Source organism: Leucopleurus acutus, assembly GCF_964270905.1.
Source record: "Leucopleurus acutus genome assembly, chromosome: 16".
NCBI lineage: Eukaryota > Metazoa > Chordata > Mammalia > Artiodactyla > Delphinidae > Leucopleurus > Leucopleurus acutus.
The window spans coordinates 36,959,283-36,982,948 of NC_139158.1; the positions used below are offsets into that span (position 1 = coordinate 36,959,283).

General features: G+C 56.5%; 1 protein-coding gene across 1 annotated transcript in view; it reads left to right on the top strand.

The window, feature by feature from the left end:
- Positions 1 to 21,363, top strand: part of LOC309973188 (phospholipid-transporting ATPase ABCA3) — a 36,624-nt gene extending 15,261 nt beyond the window's left edge. Inside the window, exons 10-30 of the mRNA XM_082857210.1 lie at positions 1,012 to 1,155; positions 1,654 to 1,783; positions 2,284 to 2,438; positions 2,706 to 2,861; positions 2,948 to 3,158; positions 4,163 to 4,313; positions 6,565 to 6,663; positions 7,810 to 7,993; positions 8,765 to 9,068; positions 11,368 to 11,641; positions 13,332 to 13,536; positions 13,893 to 14,112; positions 14,384 to 14,542; positions 14,820 to 14,992; positions 15,597 to 15,725; positions 15,823 to 16,017; positions 17,763 to 17,950; positions 18,424 to 18,594; positions 18,844 to 19,038; positions 19,182 to 19,251; positions 19,626 to 21,363. Coding sequence (XP_082713336.1) covers positions 1,012 to 1,155; positions 1,654 to 1,783; positions 2,284 to 2,438; positions 2,706 to 2,861; positions 2,948 to 3,158; positions 4,163 to 4,313; positions 6,565 to 6,663; positions 7,810 to 7,993; positions 8,765 to 9,068; positions 11,368 to 11,641; positions 13,332 to 13,536; positions 13,893 to 14,112; positions 14,384 to 14,542; positions 14,820 to 14,992; positions 15,597 to 15,725; positions 15,823 to 16,017; positions 17,763 to 17,950; positions 18,424 to 18,594; positions 18,844 to 19,038; positions 19,182 to 19,251; positions 19,626 to 19,757 — 3,645 coding nt within the window. The 3' untranslated portion in view covers positions 19,758 to 21,363. The remainder of the gene's footprint in view (positions 1 to 1,011; positions 1,156 to 1,653; positions 1,784 to 2,283; positions 2,439 to 2,705; positions 2,862 to 2,947; positions 3,159 to 4,162; positions 4,314 to 6,564; positions 6,664 to 7,809; positions 7,994 to 8,764; positions 9,069 to 11,367; positions 11,642 to 13,331; positions 13,537 to 13,892; positions 14,113 to 14,383; positions 14,543 to 14,819; positions 14,993 to 15,596; positions 15,726 to 15,822; positions 16,018 to 17,762; positions 17,951 to 18,423; positions 18,595 to 18,843; positions 19,039 to 19,181; positions 19,252 to 19,625) is intronic.
- The last annotated feature ends 2,303 nt before the right edge of the window (positions 21,364 to 23,666 follow it).

Below are 23,666 nucleotides of genomic sequence, written 5' to 3' on the forward strand. Positions count from 1 at the left end.
TCATCGTTCGTTCTTTGATTCAACAAATATTTATCAAGCATCCATTTACTGTATTTCATCAAATCTAAGATGGCCCTTGGGGAATTCTGTGGCGGTCCAGTGGTTATGTTAGGACTTGAGCTTTCACTGCCAGGGTAGGGTTCAGATCCCTGATCAGGTAACTAAGATCCCACAAGCCGTGTGGTGCAGCCAAATAAATAAAAATAAAATAAAGCTATAAATACATTTAAAAAAAATCTAAGATGACCCTGATTCTTAGAGGCACCGTTACTTTATCACTAAGAAAGAAAGATACTGACAGTTAAAACTATGGCATTTCTGTGATTTGTAAGACACATTCTGATTTCAGTCACTTAAAACTTGAGACATGTGTCCCCTAAAACCAACAGACTGTGATATGAGGAACCACCCCAGGCTGTGGGGTACGTGGGGGCTAGAGCTGTGGGTGAGATGTTCTCCCCCCGCAGGGCTTCCCTCCGGGGTGTGGGCATTTTTCCAGGGCCCTGTGCTCACCGCTCTTGTGACCCTGCCCAGCCACTGTGCCATCAGTGTGCCACCCTCAAGTGACACCTGCACTGCTGGGGCCAGACTGTAGAAGGGGAGGCCTCCTCCCAGCAGAGGGAGGCTGGCCCTTGGGCTTCTCCTGCTTATTTCATGAGCGCCTGCGTGGCTGAGTGAGGATGCAGCTGGGGGCTCGCCCCACATGGCTCTGGGCTGGATTTAATGACCTGTTTTTGTATTAAATTCCATTGTTAACTTTCCCTGTATCACCTCTGAGTTGACGTGCATAGTAAGCCCCTTCAGCGGAATAGGAAACAGTCTCAGAGCTTCCCAGGGCAGCTGGGTGCAGAACTGCGCTGGGTCTCACCCCAACTCTGAACTCTAAGCAGCGTCTTCCCTGCAGGGGAGTCTAAGGGTGGCTACTGTCTGCTCTAGCTTGTCAGTTGGTTGTCGCAAACAAAATGAACTGACGTGAATTGGCTGTTTGAGAGCTTCTGATTTCCATCCTAGCCCTCATATTGGTGCGGACACCCAAGGACAGTTCTAGGGAAAGAGGAGGAAGACGATGATCCTGAGAAAGTGCTTAGGACCGAGTACTTTGAAGCTGAGCCAGAGGACCTGGTAGCCGGGATCAAGATCAAGCATGTGTCCAAGGTGCCATACCTATGGGGATGGGGACCGCAGGGTCATGGGGCGGAGACCATCCTCTGGGCCTTGTTTCTCCTGGATTCCTGTGGCTGCCCTCTGACCAGCTCTCCTGGGCACCAGCCATCCCTCAGGCTGTGTCCCCAGGGCCCAGTGTGGAGGCTCAGGGTCAAGTCAGCAACCTGTGCTGCCCCACTTAACCTCTGACCAGCTTTGCAGTGGATGCTCTCTGAGCTCGCCGTATATGATGCCTGGGCGTCATGGGCCTTCTAGTCCTGCCGAGACACCAAAACACCTGGGTGCTGTGGACCTGGGGTGGGGCGGAGAGCAGCAGGAAGCAGCGGGGCCTCCTCTCAGTCCTCTTCCTGCCTCCCTGTGCGCTGGTTGGTGGTACTGGGCGTGGTCTCCTCCCCAGACGCTTGGATGGGTATTCCAGAGGGGAGTAGAAGGGGCCCTTTGCAGTGAGGGGCTCCTGAAGTCTGGGGCCACCCTCTGCCTTTCCTGCAGGTGTTCAGAGTGGGGAACAAGGGCAAGGCAGCTGTCAGAGACCTGAACCTGAACCTGTATGAAGGCCAGATCACTGTTCTGCTGGGCCACAACGGCGCGGGGAAGACTACCACCCTCTCCATGCTCACTGGTGAGGGGCCCAGCCTTCATGCCCTACCCTGACCTCCAGGCCCTTCCTTCAAGGCCACCTCAGGCTGCCCCGGCCTTGTGCCCTCAGGTGGCTCTTGTCCTCCCCCTGCTGTGCTGATAGCTAGTGGAGCCCCAGGGGCTCTGGGAACAGGGTGGGAGCCTCTCAGGCCACACAGAGGCGGCCCCACCCACGCTGATTTAGTCCCGAGCCCACTCTCCTAGAAAGTCGTCCTGAATGAGCCAGCCCAGCCCTAACGGTCGTCCTGTCCTCCCTGAGAACAGGCTCGAGTAGGACCTGGGCTCGGAGAGCGTGGGGGATGCGCCTCTCTCATTCCTTACAAGCCACACATCCTGGCAGTGGGCATCCCCCACCCTCCTCTGTCTCCGGAGACCCACACGGCAGGGTGCACACCGTGTGAACCAGGGAAGCTCAGCACTCCTCGTGCTACTGGAGGATGTTCGCGCTGAACTTGAGCCCCGGGGTCTTCTGCTCGGCCCTAGGTCTCTTTCCCCCGACCAGTGGACGGGCATATATCAGTGGGTATGAAATCTCCCAAGATATGGCTCAGATCCGGAAGAGCTTGGGCCTGTGCCCGCAGCATGATGTCTTGTTTGACAACCTGACTGTCGCAGAACACCTGTATTTCTATGCTCAGGTGAGCTGGCAGGTGACAGGATTCATGGGTCGTCGTGGTTATTCCATCACCTACATGCTCGGGTCCCCAGGGCAGCCATGTGAGCCCTTAGCCTCCCAGCAAACTGAACCTGCTCCGAGGAGGCGTTCGTGAATTGTGGGGTGGGTGGGTGTCAGGACATGAGATCCAGCCTGGGGAGGGACGGAGACAGCACCATTCCAGTGCCAGCTGGACGGGCTGGCCTCCCATCAGAAGCCGCTGCCAGATCTCTGTCCCCTCCTGTGTCAGCTGAAAGGCTTGTCGCGCCAGAAGTGCCCTGAAGAAGTCAAACGCATGCTGCACATCCTCAGTCTGGAGGACAAGGGGGACTCCCGGAGCAGGTTCCTGAGCGGGGGGATGAGGCGCAAGCTCTCCATCGGCATTGCCCTCATCGCAGGCTCCAAGGTAGGGGCGGCGGGGCCTGCAGCACAGCAGCCTGGGCCTAGGACGTGGCTCTGCCGTCATCACAAGCCCTTTCCTCTGCCCTCCAGGTGCTGATGCTGGACGAGCCCACCTCAGGCATGGACGCCATCTCCAGGAGGGCCATCTGGGACCTTCTTCAGCAGCACAAAAGTGACCACACCATCCTGCTGACCACCCACTTCATGGATGAGGCCGACCTGCTGGGGGACCGCATCGCCATCATGGCCAAGGGGGAGCTGCAGTGCTGCGGGTCATCTCTGTTCCTGAAGCAGAAATACGGTGAGCAGCCACAGGCAAGCAACGGGGCAGGCAGCCGAAACTCCATTCTGTGTGGGGTCAGCGTTGCTGGCCCAGTGTGCTGGAGAAAGTATCCACTGGTAACGTTCCCGAAGGACCCCTGAGATCAGGCAGAGAGAGGCCTTCTCTAGACATCCTGTTCTGCTACCTGTGGGTAGAGACCCGAGGCCCCAGGCAGAGGGGCCTGGGAGAATGAAGAAGGAATGAAGCAGGTAGTCTTGGTTTGGAGCATCATTCAGCTTTGAGCAGTGGACTAGCAGTCAAGTGCCAGGGCCACCAAGAGCAGGGGTGCCGTTGCAGAGACCAAGCCCGCTCTCCAGCCTTGCAGCTCCCAAACAAGTGAGGGGCCCACGGCACTGTCTAGGGCTGGTGGGCAGCGTGTGGAGTCAGCCCCATCTTTGCTGTATGAGCATGGCTTCCCATCTCGAGGACAACTCATGGTCTAACATGGTCCTGGCATGCCAGGTCACATCCATGTCCCGCCAGCAGAAGGAGCCAATACAGAAGACCAGCACCCCACCCCCAGGACACCCCAGGATTTGCACCCCTCATATCTGCAGCTTCCTCTGACCAGCACACAGCCCTGAAAGCAGAAGGTGACCTAGTATGGTCACCATCAGGCTGGGGGGAGGCTGTAAGAGAGTGGCCTTTGCCCTTAGGTTCTGCTACTGAGAAAGCAGGGAGAAGGGGTTTTGGGGACAATTTGTACCCCAGTATCTGAGACTTGACATCTGAAGTCCAGCTCTGGTTTCACCTCCTTATCATGCTCAGCAACCCAGGTCCTCCAGCATCTCTCCCCAGCGGGTGGAGGTGGGGTGGTGAGACCCTCAGGGCAGTATTGAGGTGCCCTGAGATGCATCAATTCCAGTTCACTTGCCCCAGCTCTGCAGCCCCTTTCCCAGGAGCCTGACCTGCAGGAGCCCGGGGCCCTGGGTGGGCCAGGAGGAGAGTGGGATGCAGCCTCACTGGGCTCCTGGGTGTACCAGGCGCAGGCTACCACATGACGCTGGTGAAGGAGCCTCACTGCAACCCCGAGGGCATCTCCCGGCTGGTCCACCATCATGTCCCCAACGCCACCCTGGAGAGCAGTGCCGGAGCAGAGCTGTCGTTCATTCTTCCCAAGGAGAGCACACACAGGTACATACATGTCCCAGAGAGCACGGACAGGTACACATCCTAGAGAGACCAAGCACAGGCACGTGTGTGTCCCAGAGCACTCACAGGTACAGATCTGAGAAGGAGGTTCAGGGGGCCTTAAGGGCTCCGTGTGTAGAGTCACCCGCCCTGCACCTGTGTGGCTTGGCCAGGGGCACCTCTTAGTTCCTGGGCCTGTGATGGTCGGTATCCAGTGAATCTGCTTGCTGGGCCCAGGGTGCCAGGCCTTCCTGTGCGTCAGGGCTGTACCCGAGAGGGAGAAGAGTGGCTCATCACAGGGTACTCAGTGCCCTGGTGCCATCCACACTCGGCACGAGGCTCACTCCTCACACTGCAGCCACTCAGGGTTAGTGTGCAGCTGTGAACTCGTGTGTCTTCTTGGTCTCAGAATCTGAGTCATGAACACAGGCCTCATAAACAGAGCAGACTCCCAGTGTGGGGAGGTAAAAAACAAACTCTTTAAGTCACATTCAGAAACTTCGGAATAGAAGACTTAAAAGTACATTAATCTTGCTGCAATCTGGATTGAGAAATGTTGTTTTAATCACGACAGTGTTCTCTGACTCATTTTTTTTTAATTAATTAATTTATTTATTTTTGGCTGTGTTGGGTCTTTGTTGTGCGCGGGCTTTCTCTAGTTGCAGCTAGCAAGGGATATTCTTAGTTGCGGTGCACGGGCTTCTCATTGCAGCGGCTTCTCTTCTTGCGGGGCATGGGCTCTAGGCATGCGGGCTTCAGTAGTTGTGGCTCGCAGGCTCAGTAGTTGTGGTTCGCGGGCTCTAGAGAGCAGGCTCAGTAGTTGTGGTGCACAAGCTTAGTTGCTCTGTGGCATGTGGGATCCTCCTGGACCAGGGCTTGAACCCAGTCCCCTGCATTGGCAGGCAGATTTTTTTTTTTTTTTTTTGGCTGCGTTGGGTCTTCGTTCCTATGTGCGGGCTTTCTCTAGTTGCGGTGAGCTGGGACTACTCTTCGTTGCGGTGCATGGGCTTCTCATTGCGGTGACTTCTCTTCTTGTGGAGCATGGGCTCTAGGCGCATGGGCTTCAGTAGTTGTAGCTTGCGGGCTCTAGAGCACAGGCTCAGTAGTTACGGTGCACGGGCTTAGTTGCTCCGCGGCATGTGGGATCTTCCCAGACCAGGGCTCGAACCCGTGTCTCCTGCATTGGCAGGCAGATTCTTAACCACTGAGCCACCAGGGAAGCCCAGCAGACGGATTCTTAACCACTGCTCCACCAGGGGAGTCCTCTCTGACTTAGATATAGTATAATTTGTTTTACACCTACTCTGTTATCACACACACACAAATGTGCTAATGCACATCCTTTTAGAAAAATCTTTGTCAACATCTCCAATGACCCCTTAGAATAGATTCCCAATAGTGGGGTAAATTTTACCAGATTCACTTCTGGAAAGGTGATGTGTTTGACTTCCCCAGCAGCAGCATAGGGGAGTGTCCATTTACTCCACAGTTGCCAACTTTGAGTAAAATTTCTTATTAATATTTGTGTATCTAATGGGTGAAAGTGGCACACACACACGTAATTGGCATTTTGTATTTCTTCCATTCCTGCTGACGGGAGGTTGACCGCTTCCCATGCTTATTGGGCTATAAGCGTCGCTTCTTCTGCGTGTTGCATGTTCACGGCTTCTGTATTAACATCAACCATTTGTGTCGCAACATTTTCTAATTTGTTGCTGCCTTTTAATTTTGTGGGATTTTTTCCCCCTGCAGATGGGATTAATGGGTTATATCTTTTCCTTTGTTATTTCTTCTTAGAAAGTACTTCCCTACCCAATAAGTAAAAGAATATTCGTCAATTTCTTTTGGTTTGCTTTGTGGTTTCATGTAGGTGTATAGGTATCAAAGAGTGCCTTATAGGCCAACATACTCAAAAAATGTTATGTGTGGGAATTCCTTGGTGGTCTCGTGGTTAGGATTCAGCACTTTCCCTGCTGTGGCCTGGGTTCAATCCCTGGTCGGGGAACTGAGATCCTGCTAGCTGTGCGGCATGGCCAAAAAAAAAAAAAGATTATTAAAAAAGAAATGTTACATGGGGGGAGAAGGGGTGTGCAGGGGAAGAACAAAGCCTAACTTTTTTTTTTTTTTTGAGAAGGCATCTCAAGGAGCTAACCTTCCTTTGCTCCTCCCCCGTACAGCACAGAGGTGATTATTTAGAAACAAATTATCTAGAAAGTCACTGAGAAGTGACTCATCACTCGGTCTTTTTCTTCAGGTTTGAAAGTCTTTTTGCTAAACTGGAGAAGAAGCAGAAGGAGCTGGGCATCGCCAGCTTCGGGGCCTCTGTCACCACCATGGAGGAAGTCTTCCTGCGGTAAGTAAACGTGCGTCTGCATCTGTCTAGGGCTCAGCCTTGATGATTTTTCTAAAGTGTGATAATAAAGCAATCCCCTTGATCGTCATCTGGAACACCCATCTGAGGTGGACCTACAGCCCGGGGGAGTGGGCAGCAGGGCAGTGGGCCGGCTGTCAGGACCCGAGTTCACATCACAGCCCTATATTAACACTTGCACAGACTCAGCCAGGTTCCTGACACGCGCAGTGACTCAGACAACAGAGCAGCCGAGCTCTGATCACTGGAAACTCCACTCCCACGTTGTGAGTGTGTTGGCATCTTCCCTGGGGCCCCTCCCGGGAGCACCTCAGCAGCATCAGGCTGGCCAAGCTCCTCTCAGGTCTAGGTAATGATCCCGGAGTGTGTTTCCATCTTTGATGAAGATGTGAAATTTAGCCTTCACCCCTCAGAACTACGGGGTGAGCTCCAGACGGTTAATACATTGGTCAAACATTGCTTGAATGCTTTATTTAGCAGATATAGTGCTAAGAACAAGAAATACAAAAACTGTGAGATAGATGTTTTTCCTTTAGGATCGCATACCCTACAGGAGGCAACAGGATAAGTGAATATAAGTACAGTGCCGTTTGAGTCGGGTGGCTCCCTGGCTTCGGTGCGGCGCCAACACCAGGCTCCGCCACAAGGCCTGGCAGCCTTACCACCCACCCGCCCTCCATGCACCCGTCTCTGTCGCACCTGTCCCAGTGTTGCCCCTTCTGGAACACACTCTTCTGCTCCCTGGTCTCAGAGTGACAGTGAGCACCCCGAGCCACGGTGTCCTGTATTGTGACAAGCCCTCCTGGTGCTGCCATCGTGCCTCAAGCCCCATCCTGTCCCTCTGGAAAGCCCGGGTTATAAATGCTGACTTCGATCAGTCTCCCTGGCAGACCAGGAGGCCCTCATGGGCAGGGCCCTGTCTAGTTGTCTCTCTCCTGGACTTTGCTTGGCTGCCATAGCTGGTGTCCTGGAGATACTTATCGATGAATGAGTGAATGAACAAATGAACATCCCAGCTGATGGAGCAGATGGCGCTCTGCTTTAGTGCCCCTGACAGTCGCCCGCCTTTGCTGCCCCTCTCCCTCCCCGAGGAGCTGAGTTGTGACTGGGCCTCCATGTCTCGACCAGGGTCGGTAAGCTGGTGGACACCAGCATGGACATCCAAGCCATCCAGCTCCCTGCCCTGCAGTACCAGCACGAGAGGCGGGCGAGTGACTGGGCCGTGGACAGCCACCTGTGCGGGATGATGGACCCGACTGACGGCGTCGGCACCCTGATTGAGGAGAACACTGCCGTCAGGCTCAACACCGGGGTGAGACTGCGCGACCTCGAGCACTGCATGAGTTAGAGGCCGCGGGGGCAGATGTGAGCATAGGGAGGGTCAGCACTCTGGGAAGAGGGCAGATTACAGCTCGTGCTCCCATGGGCTGGCAGGCAGAAGGAAAACCTGGAACATTTTAGTCGAGTACCTGTCGTTTCTCGTTGTTCTAACCTGGCCACTCACAAATAAGGGTGAACACTGCTTATAAGGCTAACAGTGCCCCGTGTACCGAGAGCTTAGAGCTTGCTATGTGCCCGGCACCCAGTGAGACAGAGGGCAGCACCGGTCCCATTTTACAGACAGGAAGCTGAGGCCTGGGCCAAGGTCAAATGGGCAGCACATGGCGGAGCTGGGCTCTGGTCCCTGCCGGCCTGACCTGCACTTAGAGGACAGTGAAGGGTGGGCGTGGGGAATATAGGCAGTGGGGGGAGGTTTGTCCATTTCCTCTGCTGTGAGGTTGGCCAGAGTCCTCTGACCAGGAGCATGGGGAAAGCAGAGGCCTCAGCTCCCCTCTGGGATAGCAGAGGGTCCCTTAACCTCCTTCCATGGTGGAATAGTGCCTGCCCTGCCGCCACAGCTGGTGTGAGACCCCCAGGGCCCATTTGGGACCTATGGGGATGTGTTCTTGTGGGTCTTCCATGTCATCGACTGGGCCCCAGGAGAAGCCCTGGCTCATGTGCAGACCGTGCCTGCTGCTGGAGGGCGGGGTCAGGCACTGGCTCTGTGGTGGCGGTTGTATCACCCTCATCCCCTCTGTCGCAGTTGGCCCTCCACTGCCAGCAGTTCTGGGCCATGTTCCTGAAGAAGGCCGCATACAGCTGGCGGGAGTGGAAGATGGTAACGGCCCAGGTCCTGGTCCCTCTGACATGCATCACCCTGGCCCTCCTGGCCATCAACTACTCCTCCGAGATCTTCGATGACCCCCTCCTGAAGCTGACCTTGGCCGAGTATGGCAGAACCATCGTGCCCTTCTCGGTTCCCGGGACCTCTCGGCTGGATCAGCAGCTGTCAGAGCATTTGAAAGATATGCTGCAGGCTGAGGACCAGGAACCTCGAGAGGTGCTGGGTAAGGGGTGTCCCCAGGCGGCTTGGGGCCCAAGTTGTGCTGTCAGAGCCTGCCTCTCAACCAAGGCATTGTGGACATTTGGGGTGGTTCTTTGCTTAGCAGCATTCCTGGCATCACCCCACTCCAGACATTGCCAGGTGTCCCCTGGGGGAGAAAATCTTTGCCCTGAGTCAAAGGAAGACAAAAGTCCACGTCTCTAGGGCTAAACTATGTCCAGGCAGTCATTTACAGAAGTCAGATTCTTCAGGGCCATTTACAAATGAAATGTAAAACCTCAGCAATGTTTACGTTACCTTTTTTTGTTTGAGAGGACGGTCACGATATGCCTTATGTGACATGGTGTTTTCTTACCACATCCTAAAACTGAAACTATCTCGTGTCCCTGGCGGTGGCAGTTGGACACTGCCCTGGCTTTAGAGCAGGCATCGCACTCTAGTTAAATGGAATATGCTTGAAGTTTTTCACGTTTTTCTGCTCCCCTCCCACTTCCTGGCCAGCAGCTTTGAGGTTCAGCACGCTGATGGTTCCAAAATCTTGGCAGGGGTCAGGTTCCTCTTTAGGAAAATGTCGACCGTATCAACGGCCTAGAGCAGGCCGGCACTGCCAGGGGCACCGCTGCCAGAAGGAGCTGTTGCAGCCGGAGTCCCTGCTTGGCCTGCCAGCGATCAGGGCCCTGAGTAGCCCTACTGACAGTGGTGGGCACCTTGTTTGTCACCCCCATTCCATCCCATCTTGTTTTCTGGCTGTCACTCAGCCTGGTGTGAAGATTTCAGGGCTGTCATGGTGCGTGGTGGCTCCAGGGATTTAGAACAGTACCGTAGGTGCCCGGGCCTGAGAGGGTGTGGAAGGCCAGACTGCCTGCTCCCTCATGGAGCGTGGGGACTTTCAGTCCTGAGCACCTTACTGTGGGTGAATTACGCTGCACCTAACGCATCTGACCCTTTTCCTTGTGTGCCAAGAGCCACAGCAAACCTTGCCAGGAGCCTCTATAACTGTCTCCATTAGGATTCACCAACGGGTCCCTGTCCCCTTGCTGACACTGGGGTCCCACAGTGTGGGTGTCATTGCTGTCCCCAGGCGACAGCTGAGTGAGAGGCAAGGCGGGAGCAATGAGTATGTGTGAGATGCTGGTTCCCTGCAGCCGCGCGGCCAGCTCTGGGCTGGGCAGTGTGTGCTCGTGAGCTAGTGGAACTGAATGCCCCCAAGGTCACTCGTGGGTGGGCAGCTGACCCCACCCCCATCAGAACCCCCACTTGCTCTGTGCCACAGCTAAGGAGCAAAGTGACGGGCCTGGCATGATTAGGATTCTGTTGCTGCCCTTGGGTTGCAGGAGAATACCAGGCATATGGGCTGCCCAGAACCCAACTGCCTAGAGAATCTGATGTGAAGTGGAGATTCGCTGGAGCTCATTCGTGTGCCAAGAGAACAGCTCCTTCTCCCAGGGCCTTCTCCCTCAGGCCACTCTTTTTAAAAACTCTTTTTTTTTTTTTTTTTATGATTATAAAAGGGTACTTACGGGCTTCCCTGGTGGCGCAGTGGTTGAGAGTCCGCCTGCCAATGCAGGGGACACAGGTTCGTGCCCTGGTCCGGGAAGATCCCACATGCCGTGGAGCGGCTGGGCCCGTGAGCCATGGCCGCTGAGCCTGCGCGTCCGGAGCCTGTGCTCCGCAACTGGAGAGGCCACGACAGTGAGAGGCCTGCGTACAGCAAAAAAAGGAAAAAAAAAAAAAAAAAAAAAAAAGGGTACTTATTCCTTCTATGAAAACTGGAAAAACAGAGACATAGAGGGACAGTCCAGTGTAATTGCACCCTTGGAGGTAGCCCCTCACCCACCCCTGTGGTCCTGAGGGCGGGTCCAAGCCCACCTAGGGCCACCCCTCCCTGCACCTGACTGGGAGCTTCGCCCTTCAGGCCGCTCAGAGGTTTCCACAGCTCTGACTTCTGGATCCTCACCTCCTCCTGATCCAGCCTCTTCCTGCCACGTTGACCCTGGCCCAGGTCCGGGCCTGTATCTCTGAGAGGCCCTTTAGTGTGTGTATGTGTGTGAACAGGGGGTTTGTGGGGGAGAAGGAAGAGCCTGCCCTGCCACTCAGCTCCTGTGGCTATGGGGGTGTCCCCCCCGAGGCCTGCAGCCCTAGGTCCTGCTGCTCCCACCACGTGGCCCCATGGTCCGTGGACAGTGTGCGGGTGGAAGGTGATGCATCCTTTCTGCTGTTCCTCCGGCCCTTCAGAGCCCCACAGAGCAGGGCCTCAGAGGGGGATGCAGGACGCTGCTGACTCTGCCATTGCCCACCCCCAGGTGACCTGGAGGAGTTCCTGATTTTCAGGGCCTCGGTGGAGGGGGGCGGCTTTAACGAGCGGTGCCTGGTGGCGGCATCCTTCAGAGACGTGGGCGAGCGCACAGTGGTCACTGCCCTGTTCAACAACCAGGCGTACCACTCACCGGCCACCGCACTGGCCATCGTGGACAACCTTCTGTTCAAGCTGCTGTGCGGCCCTCAGGCCTCCATCATGGTCTCCAACTACCCTCAGCCCCGGAGTGCCCTGCAGGCCGCCAAGGATCAGTTCAACGAGTATGTGCACTGTTCCCCCCCCCCCTCAGGACCCCATACCCTCATGGTCAGGACCTGGCCTAGCCCAGTCAGGACCCTGCTCCCATCAGGTCGGGACCCCGCACCAGGCCTGACCACCTCGGGCACTGCCAGGGACCCCCAAGGGCCATGGCGGTAAAAACAACATTGTTTCTGCCCTCAGGAATCTCCCAGTTCTTGGCTGGGGACTCCTGCCCCACATCCTTCTCGGCCTTCCACACTCAGCCTTCCCTTGGACAGCAGATAAGTTGGTGAGACCACAGCCCCCATACACCCAGGCCCCACGGGAGACTCCTGAGGATTTGGAGGGCCGTGCCCTCTTCCCAAATCTGCACCCAGCTCTTGCTGGCCACTGCCCCTGGGGGATCCGAGTGTCTGCTCCTGTCCAAGCTGCAGCACGCAGCTGTTGTGTGTGTTGCTGCCCCTCGGTGGCCTCGAGTCAGGGAGCCCATTGGGCATCTCTGTCCTTAGGCCTGTCACACCATCATGTGTGTGGGACTCTCCCTCTTCCTCGTTGCAGAGTCCCCAGACCTCTGGGGACCGTCCAGAGGAAGCCGGAAAAATCAGTGAATTTCAGAACAATCATCCCACCTCAGGGCAGTTAATCAGTGGGGGGCGGCTTCATCCCCACTTCCCATTTTAGACTGTGCCCTGGCCCTCTAGTGTCTCCCTTCCCCTCTGCTCCCTCCCGTCCCCACCACGGAAGCAGAGACACAGCGGCGGTCCTCTGTTCTCGCCATGCTGGGGATCAGGCTGAGTTGGGCTTAGTAGGGTGACAGTGGACAAGGAACAGGAGTTTTTGTTTTGTTGTAACAGCTCTAGGAGATATAATCCACCTGCCATACAATTCACCTGTTCACGGTGTACAACTGAATAGTTTCTAGTGTATTCAGAGTCGTGGAGACATCACCACAATATAATTTTATTGAACGTTTTCATTATCCCTGAAAGAAACCCCGGGACCACTGGTAGTCACTCCCCATTCCTCTTTCCTCCAACTCTAAGCAGCCAGGAGTCTGCTTTCTGTCTCCGTGGATTTGCCTGTCCTGGACATTTCATGTAGATGGAATCAGATACCACGTGTGTGGCCTTTCATGACTGGCTTCTTTCACTCTCGAGCCTCATCCACGTTGTGTTAGCACTTCACTCAGTACCTAGCATCCATTTGTCCCAGCACCATTTGTTGAACCTTTCATGGTGTGGGATGTTTTAAGCTACAGAAGAATAATGCTGTCAGCGCTGGTTTCTGGAACATGTTGCTGGCACCTGAGGGTCCTGCCCACTCAAGAGCGGGGAGACGGCCACCACCCTGATGCTGTGCCCGACAGCGGGTCTGACTGGGGCAGCCAGAGAGAGCGAGGTGGAGGTCTCAGATCCATACCTGAGGGTCTGTGGGAGTGGGTGGCACGGGGACAGATTGAAGGCAACTGGGAGAGTGGCACTGCCATCATTGGGGATAGGATGTCCAGAGGAGGAGCTGTTCTCAGGGGGATGGAATTTTCCTGGTGCAGAGACCCTGAGGCTCTCATGTTCTCCCTTAAACCCTTTAGTGGCTGGGCCACTGCATCACCTGCTTTGGACAGTAGTGACCCAGCACTTGATACCCCCACCTTCCCGGACATGCTGTGCTCTGTCCCTGACCTGTCGGTGCGCCCCCTCCTCACCCCCACAGGGGCCGGAAGGGATTTGACATCGCCCTCAACTTGCTCTTCGCCATGGCGTTCTTGTCCAGCACGTTCTCCATCCTGGCGGTCAGCGAGAGGGCCGTCCAGGCCAAGCACATGCAGTTTGTGAGCGGAGTCCACGTGGCTACTTTCTGGCTCTCGGCTCTGCTGTGGGACCTCATGTCCTTCCTCGTCCCCAGTCTGCTGCTGCTGGTGAGCTGCATGGTGCTGGGGCCCTTCACCCACATGTCCAGGGGGCTTGCCTTGGGGACCCTGCGTGGACTGAAACCAGCCTGGGGTCCATGCTGGCAGCTCAGCCCCCGTTGTGGGAGGAGATTGGGAATGCCCTGGCAGCCCCCCTCGCCTGTCTGCACACCCCCAGCCTCTGCCCCACTTCGGTAGGTAGGTCCCTGGAGCAGGTGCCCTGGTGGACAGCTCCCTATTTCCTCAGGGAGGATGCCAGGAGAGCCTTGGAGGTGGGTGGGGGGCAGACAAGGCCAGAGGGGCTGATGGGCCTGGGCTCATGCGCCCCCTGAGGGCACGCCGGCCACCTGTCTGTGCTGCTGCAGGTGGTGTTCAAAGCCTTCGACGTGCACGCCTTCACGCAGGACGGCCACGTGGCCGACGCCCTGCTGCTGCTCATGCTCTATGGCTGGGCCATCATCCCCCTCATGTACCTGATGAGCTTCTTTTTCTCGGGGGCGGCCACTGCCTACACGAGGCTGACCATATTCAACATCTTGTCGGGCATCGCCACTTTCCTCGTGGTCACCATCATGCGCATCCCAGGTGGGAGCCAGGAGACCACCTCCCTGCACTCCCATCCCTGCACCCACAGAGCCGCTCAGCCCGATGGGGGAGGCCCAGATGGGGGCACCGGGCAGGCTGGTGGGGCCGCCTGCCAGAGGTGCTGCCCCGGAGGTCTGGTGCCTGATCCCTGGGGGAGGCACAGCTGGCTATGCAGGGAACTCCGGAAACCTGCCCTTCCCGATTGCTCTGTTCTTGGAGGCAGGTGTGGTGTGTCCTCCAGCGCTGACTTGTCTGTGCCTCCTCCCCACAGCGGTCAAGTTAGAAGAACTTTCCAGAACCCTGGACCGCGTGTTCCTGGTGCTGCCCAACCACTGTTTGGGGATGGCGGTCAGCAGCTTCTACGAGAACTACGAGACAAGGAGGTACTGCACCTCCTCCGAAGTGGCAGCCCACTACTGCCGGAAACACAGTGAGTGTCCAGGCCTCTCTTGGGACAGCCTGTCCCCCATCACAGGCACAAGGGCCACCTCGCATGGTGAAGCCACCAAAACGCAGGAGATGCTTGGGGCCCCCGTGTGGCAGTGACACACCCTCGGAAGCCCAGTGGGCCCCGCGCCAGCGCATCCTCCACCCTGGGGGCTGAGCGCAGGCACCTCACGGTCCCAGAGAGAGGGTCGTGGGCTGGGACCCCGGAGGGGAGGGGCGCTCAGGGCGTGGGCACAGCACCCTGTCCCTTGCTTGCATAGACATCCAGTACCAGGAGAACTTCTATGCATGGAGCACTCCGGGGGTTGGCAGGTTCGTGACCTCCATGGCTACCTCAGGGTTTGCCTACCTCACCCTGCTCTTCCTCATTGAGACCGATCTGCTGTGGAGGCTGAAGGCCTGCCTGTGTGCCTTCCAGAGGAGGCGGGCGCTGGTGAGTGGTTCTGGGCCCCGTCTGGCCTCTGGCTGCTCTGCATTGGGCGCCCTCCAACCGAGGTTGGGCTTCCTTGAGGCCACCACACAGGGAGGGCCTCAGCACTGGCCACAGCCTGGCTGCGCGTCCACCGGCAGCGCTCACAGCCTGGAAGGGGCTGCGGCCTCACCGTCCCCAGGGGCCCTCTGTCCCAAGACCCTGAAGCCATGGAGTCGAGGGAGCCTGGGGCCTCAGGGACCACGGTCTCAGTGGAGGCGTGTGGACTGGGGCGCTCTCATGTTTGTCACATACATTCTCTCCCTAAACAAACAAAACCTGTTGAAACAACATTGGATGGACAGGGCTAATTGGGGCTAAGGTATTATGACTTTTCTAAGAAAAGGGGTTTCGTGGTTTTCTCCATGAGTCCTGCACCGTCCTTGTCCCTCAGGTAGTTTGTGTCTCCTCGAGGCAAATGTTAGCCCTTACAGCTGCCCAGCTCTCCTTGTGGGAGGTCTGAGTCGGCACACGTGGGACTGAGCTGGGGTGAGTAGTTTAGCCCTTCCTCCCATGGGGAAGGACCGCTCTGGTGGGAGCTCACCCTGGTGGTCTTTCTCTGGAACAGACAGAAGTGTACACCCGGACGTCGGCGCTTCCTGAAGACCAGGATGTGGTGGATGAGAGGAACCGCATCCTGGCCCCCAGCCTGGACTCCCTGCTGGACACGCCTCTGATTATCAAGGAGCTCTCCAAGGTGAGGCAGGCCCTCCCTCCGCGGGTCTACCCCCCAGCCGGCTCCCGGCTGTCCTCAGGCCTCCCCACAGCTGTGTTTTCTCCCGGGCACTGTGCAGGTGTATGAGCAGCGAGCACCCCTCCTCGCCGTGGACAAGGTCTCCCTCGCAGTCCAGAAAGGGGAGTGCTTCGGCCTGCTGGGTTTCAATGGAGCTGGCAAAACCACGACTTTCAAAATGCTGACCGGGGAGGAGACCATTACTTCTGGGGACGCCTTTGTTGGGGGCTACAGCATTAGCTCTGACATCGGGAAGGTGGGTACAGCCAGGGAGGCAAGAGGAAGGGCACCCGGGAGGTAGGGATGGGGCTTGTCTCTGGCTCATGGTTCATGGACAGCAGGACAAGGCAGTGACCACGGCCAAAGGTAAGCAAGTGATGAGGAGAAGACTGAGGAGATTACAGCCCCCTCGGCCAGAAGGGACCAGGCCTGGCAGGCGGGCCGAGACCGGGTCCCTCCCAGAGAAGCGGCTTCTCTGGACCTGGGCACAGAGTGGCACCCACAGAACTCTGCCCGCTGGAAAGAACTCTAGTCTGTGCGCGTAGATTTATAATAATGGTGTTCTGGGCTATTCAAACTAGGCGTTCCACCGAGAACCAAAAGCAGGATAAAATGTTAATGACAAACCACATGGTTAAGAGCATCTAAGAGCCCGAGGCATGGTGAAAACCTCCGCAATCTGCAAGCCCCGAGAGGCTCCACCGGAGCGCCCCTGCACAGAGGGCGCTGTGGTCCCAGTGACTTGGTTTAGGGACCTTATCGAGTGTATGGGGCAGAAACAAAGGGCCACCCCTGTAGGTTAGGATGAAGCAGGCTACCCTCCTGCTCTCCCTACCCCCCGGGGATTGCATGGATGGTTTCCCGTGTGCTGAGCAGGGCAGGGGAAGGAACAGAGAAGATGCCTGTGACTGGGAATGACTGCATCTCCTGAACTGGCAGCAGGGGCTTCCAGGTGGCTCTGCCCCCACACTGCAGCTCACACCCTCTCTGCAGGAAGGCTTTCATCCTAGGCCTCCAAGAGCCCCTCACATAGTGCTTCAAGGCCTGTGAGCAGTGCACAAGCAAAGCAAACAAAGCAGACAGGGTGCTGTGGCTGGAGCCACAGACACAAGGGCTCCACAGCCGGACAAGCCCACCACTTTGGATTTGCCATTACCAGACCCAGATTATGAAACAACTGTGTTACTATGTTCAAAGAAATAGACAAGATTGAAATTATATGCAAGGAAGAGGAAACGGTAAATGTGATCTAGGAAATGGAGGCAAGGTGAGAAGCCTGAAATACGTTTAATCTGGTTCCCGCAAGAAAGGAGAGAACGGGGGGAAAGGTAGTAACTGCCATGGTCATGGCCAAGAACTTTCCCAGACCAATTAAGAACAGATTCCGGAAGTCTAAGAACCCCAAAGAGGTTAAAAAAAAAGAAACCACATCTCTGGAATCCACAGAAACCAGGCTTGCCTGTCCCCACCAGCTGCCGAATGTGGCTGGAGGTGGAGGCCTGCCACGCAGCATCCTGGCTGTGCTGAACGTAGCCACTTGCTACAAGACCAGCTACCATGCCATCTGCCCAGGTGACACCCCACCCCAAAGGTGTTGCCAGCAAACATCTCTTAACAGAGGAGGAAAAAGAAAGGTCCCAGCACACATTAGATGTTTGTCAAGCGTCTAATGAACGGGTATCTGTCAGCTGTAAAGCATTGCATGGATACGGTCACTTTGTATAATCAATGCATTCTTGCACCCGTCTGCCCCTGTGCTGCCCGGGGTAGACTGGTCTCTGGCCTGTCTCTGACTCCTGGGTGGGGGGCAGTCTGGGTCCCGGTGCCTACCCGGCCACTGAGCCAGCCGAGCCCCTCCAGCAACCCCAACAAAGTGCTGCTCGGCAAACTTTGGCAGTGGGAGGCCGCCAGGGCCTGTGTACCAACTGAGGGACCACCCTAGACAGATCCCCTGAGAGAAACCCTCTGACCTGCTGTCTCCTGGCTGTGCTCCAACCCCAGATGCGGCAGCGGATTGGCTACTGCCCCCAGTTTGATGCCCTGCTGGACCACATGACGGGCCGGGAGACACTGGTCATGTACGCCCGGCTCCGGGGTGTCCCCGAGTGCTACATCGGTGCCTGCGTGGAGAACACGCTGCGGGGCTTGCTCCTGGAGCCGCATGCCAACAAGCTGGTCAGGACGTATAGGTGCGCCTGCGTCCCAGCCCCTGCCCTGCCCCCCACCTCAGTGACCTCAGGCCTTCCCAGGGTGGAGTCAGGCTCTCCATTACCATAGAGCCAGGGGCACTCGGGTCAGGGGCTGGAGCTCCCACCCATCATTCCAGGATCAGTGAGGATTTGGCAGCATGGCCCAGGCGGGTCCAGATGAGAGGGGCTGCCCCTCAGGTTCCTGCTACCTGGAGGCACAGCCAGGACCCCCTGTCAGGCCCCCTTAGATGCAGACAGGTGGTGTTACTGCTCTGTGTGGGGCTGTGGATTGACCCCCTGGGCACAGCTCTCTCTAGGGCTTCCTACTCTATGAAGTGGGCTTTCCAGGCATGCTCACCTCATTCTTCTTCACCTGAGACACTCTGCCATCACTGGGCCCGGTCCTGTGCTGGGACCCGGGGAGCCCACGCTAATCATCCGCCTTGCCTTCCTCTGCACCCTCTCTGCCCTAGCGGCGGCAACAAGCGGAAGCTCAGCACCGGCATTGCCCTTCTTGGAGAGCCAGCAGTCATCTTCCTGGACGAGCCGTCCACTGGCATGGACCCCGTGGCCCGGCGCCTGCTCTGGGACACCGTGGCAAGGGCCCGCGAGTCTGGAAAGGCCATCGTCATCACCTCCCACAGGTAAAGCCAGGACCGGGGCTGTAGGAGGGGTGGGCCGGGAGGGGCTGGGTGGACAGAAGACCTGTCAGCATCTGGGGAAGAGTCTGAGGAGAATCCCTAGGCTCTACCATGTGGGCCACATCCTGAGTATGGGAATCAGGAACAGCCTGATCTGGGCATCAGTACTTTCCCATGTGCACAGCTTTTGATGTGGAGGGTGGGCATCAGCATTCCCCAGTGCTATATCAGGCCTCCACTCCCTCTCCCCAGCATGGAGGAGTGTGAGGCCTTGTGCACCCGGCTGGCCATCATGGTGCAGGGTCAGTTCAAGTGCCTGGGCAGCCCACAGCACCTCAAGAGCAAGTTTGGCAGTGGCTACTCCCTACGGGCCAAGATCCGGAGTGACAGGCAGCAGGAGGCCCTGGAAGAGTTCAAGGCATTCGTGGACCTGACCTTCCCAGGTATGTGCTGCTGTGCAGAGGTCATCTGTGCATCTGTCCATCCCTGACCCCTGGGACAAGGGCTACAATTCCAAGGGCCTGGGCCGCCCTCCCCTGGCCATCCAGTCCAGCCCTCAGGGGGACACGGTCTCTCCTTTGTGCAGGCAGCGTCCTGGAAGATGAGCACCAAGGGATGGTCCATTACCACTTGCCTGGCAATGACCTCAGCTGGGCGAAGGTGAGCTTGGGCCCCACTGGACCTCCAGCAGTTGCTCCTTCTCCAGCCAGCTGTTTCCAAGGAGGAATCACTTCCAGTTTCTCCTCTAACACTCACCCTAATATTTGCTAGGTTTGGGGGTTTATACCTCAGATATCTGAGTTGGGAAAAAAATGGTGCAAAAAAGGAGACTGGCCCAGAGAGGTAACACATCTTGCCCAAAGGTCATACTCTGAGCTGGGAAGAGTCAGGAGGAAGCCTGGTGCTGGGGCCTGCTCACCCCGTGCAGGGGTAGGATCTCTGGTGACCTTACCATCCCCTATGGCCAGAGGAGTCCCAGACCAGCTGAGGAGCCAGGCCCTGCCTTGTTAACAGTGGCTTTTCTGCTTCCAAAGGTGTTTGGTGTTCTGGAGAAGGCCAAGGAGAAGTATGGCATGGATGACTACTCTGTGAGCCAGATCTCGCTGGAGCAGGTCTTCCTAAGCTTCGCCCACCTGCAGCCACCTGTTGAGGACGAGGGGCCGTGAGGAGCCGGGCTCACAGATGGGCATCCTCTCTCGCTCCGAGTTCACCTCATCCTGCACCTTTATTTCTGATCACTGTTTTCTACAATGGATTCAACAATCAAGGCACAGTATGGACCGGGTGTGTCGCACCCTCATGCCGGGAAGCAGCATGGGAATGTCCACATCTCAGGCATTCTGAAGCCCGCTGTCCAAAACTCAAGATCCCCACCAAGAGCGTGTTGGGCAGTCTGTGCGGGCAGGCTGCGGGGTCTGGGCGGAGAGCTGTCCTGGAAGGGGCCTCACTGACCCAGGGGTCAAGAGTACCCAACCATATCCCTGCATTCGCACCTGGCACGGAGCTTCCCAGGGGAGGCCTGCAGGACAGTGGGCATCGGGCTCACCAGGCTGCCCAGGATGGACAGAAAGATGCCTGTCGCTGTCCTCAGGGGAGATGCAGCTGAATTAGGCACTGAGGTCTTGGTTTCCAGTGCAGCTGGGTGTCCTGGAGTCCCTCTCCTGAGAGGGTGGACACTGCACCAGACAGAGCCGGCCTTGAGCCCGGTGTCATCCCACCAGCATCTTCCAGAGTGACCAGTGAGGGGAGGGGTGAGCCACGGGCCGGGAGGCCAGTTGGGGACCACCATGGGGCTGAGCGGCCACCCATGGAGGGCACACCTAGTGCGTGGTGACTGTCCGCAAAATAAAGGCTGGGAGGGAACATAACCGTGGTCTGTGAGTCACGAGGTGGGCCTGCGGGCCCCGTCACCCAGCGCAGTCCCAGCACGAGCCTCCTGTATCAAGTTCCAGACAAAAACAAGTGCTCGTTTTTCCCAATACGTAGTCAATTTACAGAACTTGCTGCTGTGGAATAAGCCAAAAATGCAAGTGCACAATCAGGATAGCTAAATGGCCACCTGGAAGACCCTTCATCCAGGGTGAGGAAAGAGGCATGTAGGGTTGGCAGAGGAGGGTGTGGAGCTGGGTGGGCAGGAGGCCTTTGGCTCCAGGGCCACTTGGCTTTACACCATTTTCCAGGAGAGTTTTCTTCAGCATCAGCTCCCTTTTATTAATAAGACGCACTCATTTCTCATGGCTTTTTTTTTTTTTTTTTTTTGCGGTACGCAGGTCCCTCACTGTTGTGGCCTCTCCTGTTGCGGAGCATAGGCTCCGGACGCACAGGCTCAGCGGCCATGGCTTACGGGCCCAGCCGCTCCGTGGCATGTGGGATCTTCCCGGCCCGGGGCACGAACCCGTGTCCCCTGCATCGGCAGGCGGACTCACTGCACCACCAGGGAAGCCCAATGGCTTTCTTTTTAACCTTTTTTTTAGTGGTTTGAGAGACGGCAATTTTTATTTGTTTGTTTATTTATTTATTTATTTATTTAGCTGTATTGGGTCTTCATTGCTGTGCACGGGCTTTCTGTAGTTGTGGCGAGCACGAGCTACTTTTCATTGCAGTACGCGAGCTGCTCATTGCGGTGGCTTCTCTTGTTGCGGAGCACGGGCTCTAGGCGCACGGGCTTCAGTAGTTGTGGTTTGTGAGCTCTAGAGAGCAGGCTCAGTAGTTATGGCTCAGGGGCTTAGTTGCTCTGTGGCATGTTGGATCTTCCCGGACTAGGGATCGAACCCATGCCCCCTGCATTGGCAGGAGGATTCTTAACCACTGCGCCACCAGGGAAGTCCTCTTATGGCTTTCTAAATTTCCGTGATTTGAATCTCTGTGCCTTTTACATTACCTTAGAATTCATAGGTTTAGAAAAGACTTGTTTTCATCACTCTGGTTCATTTGGTACAGTTTCAAATTTGCATTTTTATCATTCTCTCAAAGTTTATGAACGTTGCAAATAGTTTCTTGTAGCTCTTTTATTCCCTTTAAGATTCTTCCAACCATCATCATTTAGTTCCATATTATTAAAAAATAACAACAACAACAACTTAGGGGTGGTTGTGGTCCTAATCGTTGCCCAGCAGCAAGCATCTTCTGAGAGGTGGGCTGTGACTTGTCTGCAGGTGTGTGGCAGCTGTAGGTTTGCTGGTCAATGGAGGAGGGCAGAGGCCAGCATGGCCTGGCCACGTGTCCTCCTGCAGGGCGTCCTGGCCTTGTTTTTCAGCCTATGTGTTAAAGATTTAGAAATTTGACATTTTTCCCTTCAATGTCACAAAACAGGGTGTGAGGAAAGGTGCTCAGGACTGAAGGAACAGCATATCTGAGGCACACGCATGAGATCAGATTGCAAGGGTCCAGGTAGAGGTGGGTTTGTTGACGGGAGATGAGGTGGAGAGACTGGCAGGATGGAAGCAGGGGCTGTCGTGATCGGAAACCCCTTTTGGAAGACAAGTCAGCAGCGTGGAGAGGATGATGGAGTCACAGCCAAGGCTGCAGCAGTGGGGACAAAATGAGAGGCATACGGCAGTCAGGGGAGAGGAGCCCATGACTGTATCCACGTGTGGAGCTTGGGCAGTTGCAGGAGAGACAGTTAGGAAGGACCCCAGGAGCAGCAGACAGGTGCCGCTGTTAGGGTCCACGCAGCACCCCCAGGTCATCTGCAGGTCTGCTGGAAACCCACCATTGGGCCCAAGTGTCCTCAAAGAGCCAGGATTGGGGCCTTAGATGCCCGCAGCCCTGGTGGTTTGGTTTGAGCTGTGGCACCTCCAAGCCCAGGGGCAGGGCAGGACCCACCAGCTCCCAAACAGGAGAGTCGGCCTACCCACACCCCGCCACCTCCTGCTCCATGCCTATTCCACTTTACTCAGATCTCCAGGCCCAGATGGTCCCTAGAGATGCTGGCCCCAAACAGCTGCCACATCTGCCAGGGCCAAGGTCCTGCCTTCCCTGCCCTGCACAGTCTGGTCCGGGGCTCCGGAGGTCTAGAGACCACATCAGGGCTGAGAGCGAGGCCTGTGGAAAAGTCCTGCCGGGCCCCACGGTGGCTCAACTGAGACAGTCAGTAGACACATGGGCTGTCCTACAGCCTGACAGCTGCACCCAGAACCGAGGGCCCTGAGGAAGGAGGAGGGCAGCCTTTCGGGGAGGAGGGGAGCACCTCCTCTGCCTTCACCATGGGAAAGGGCTGCCGGGCAGCAGGTTACAGGAACAGCTCCTGTGGAACAAAGACTCTGCAGTGGCCTTACTGCACACATCAGAAAACTACACCGCGGTGGTTTACAAAAGACAAGAGTTTATTTCTCTGCCAAGTACGAATTCCAGAGAAGGCAATCTAGGCATTCCATTACCAGTGGTCAAGGTCTCAGGGAGCCAGACTCCATCTGCCTGCTCCATCCAGGTGCAGGCCTCCCTCCTCAAGGTCACCTTTCAGGGCCAAGGTGCCAGCGAGACTTCCAGATGGAGTGAGCAGGAAACAGGGTGAGGAGCAGGAGGGCACAGCTGGCCGTCAACGTGGTTTTGCGTCTTTGTCATCATCCAGAATGCAGACACATGGCTGCACCAGACGAGGGCGCTAGGACATGCAGTCTTATATTTACCCGGGCACCCCCCCACCCGCAAGAAAAACCCCAATACCAGGACACAACTGCAGTCTCAACCGTGATTGTAGAAGGCAGGCTGGCTTCCTCAAGAAATTGGTCCCCCCATGCATGCCTTCCTTGTCCACCTTAGCTAGTGAGACCCCACTTCAGCCAGGAAGACCTGGGTATGGCCGCTCTGTGGCCCTACCCCAGGGTCCATTTCCCCATCCACCACCCTGCCAACAGAGTGCCCTAGCCCTTTGGCTGCAGGGGCTCAGAAAAGCAAAACAAACTGGACAGTTTCTTTCTGGGAAAATTCCAATCCCAGATCTTTAGCCTAGAACTTGAGGGGAAGCCAAGGTCACCCAAGTCCCTGGGACCCCTGACCCAGTCTCACAAAGCAGCAGGCAAGAGTGAGGCAGAGAGCCCAGCCAAATGGAGGAGTGAGCCAAGGCCAGCACCTGG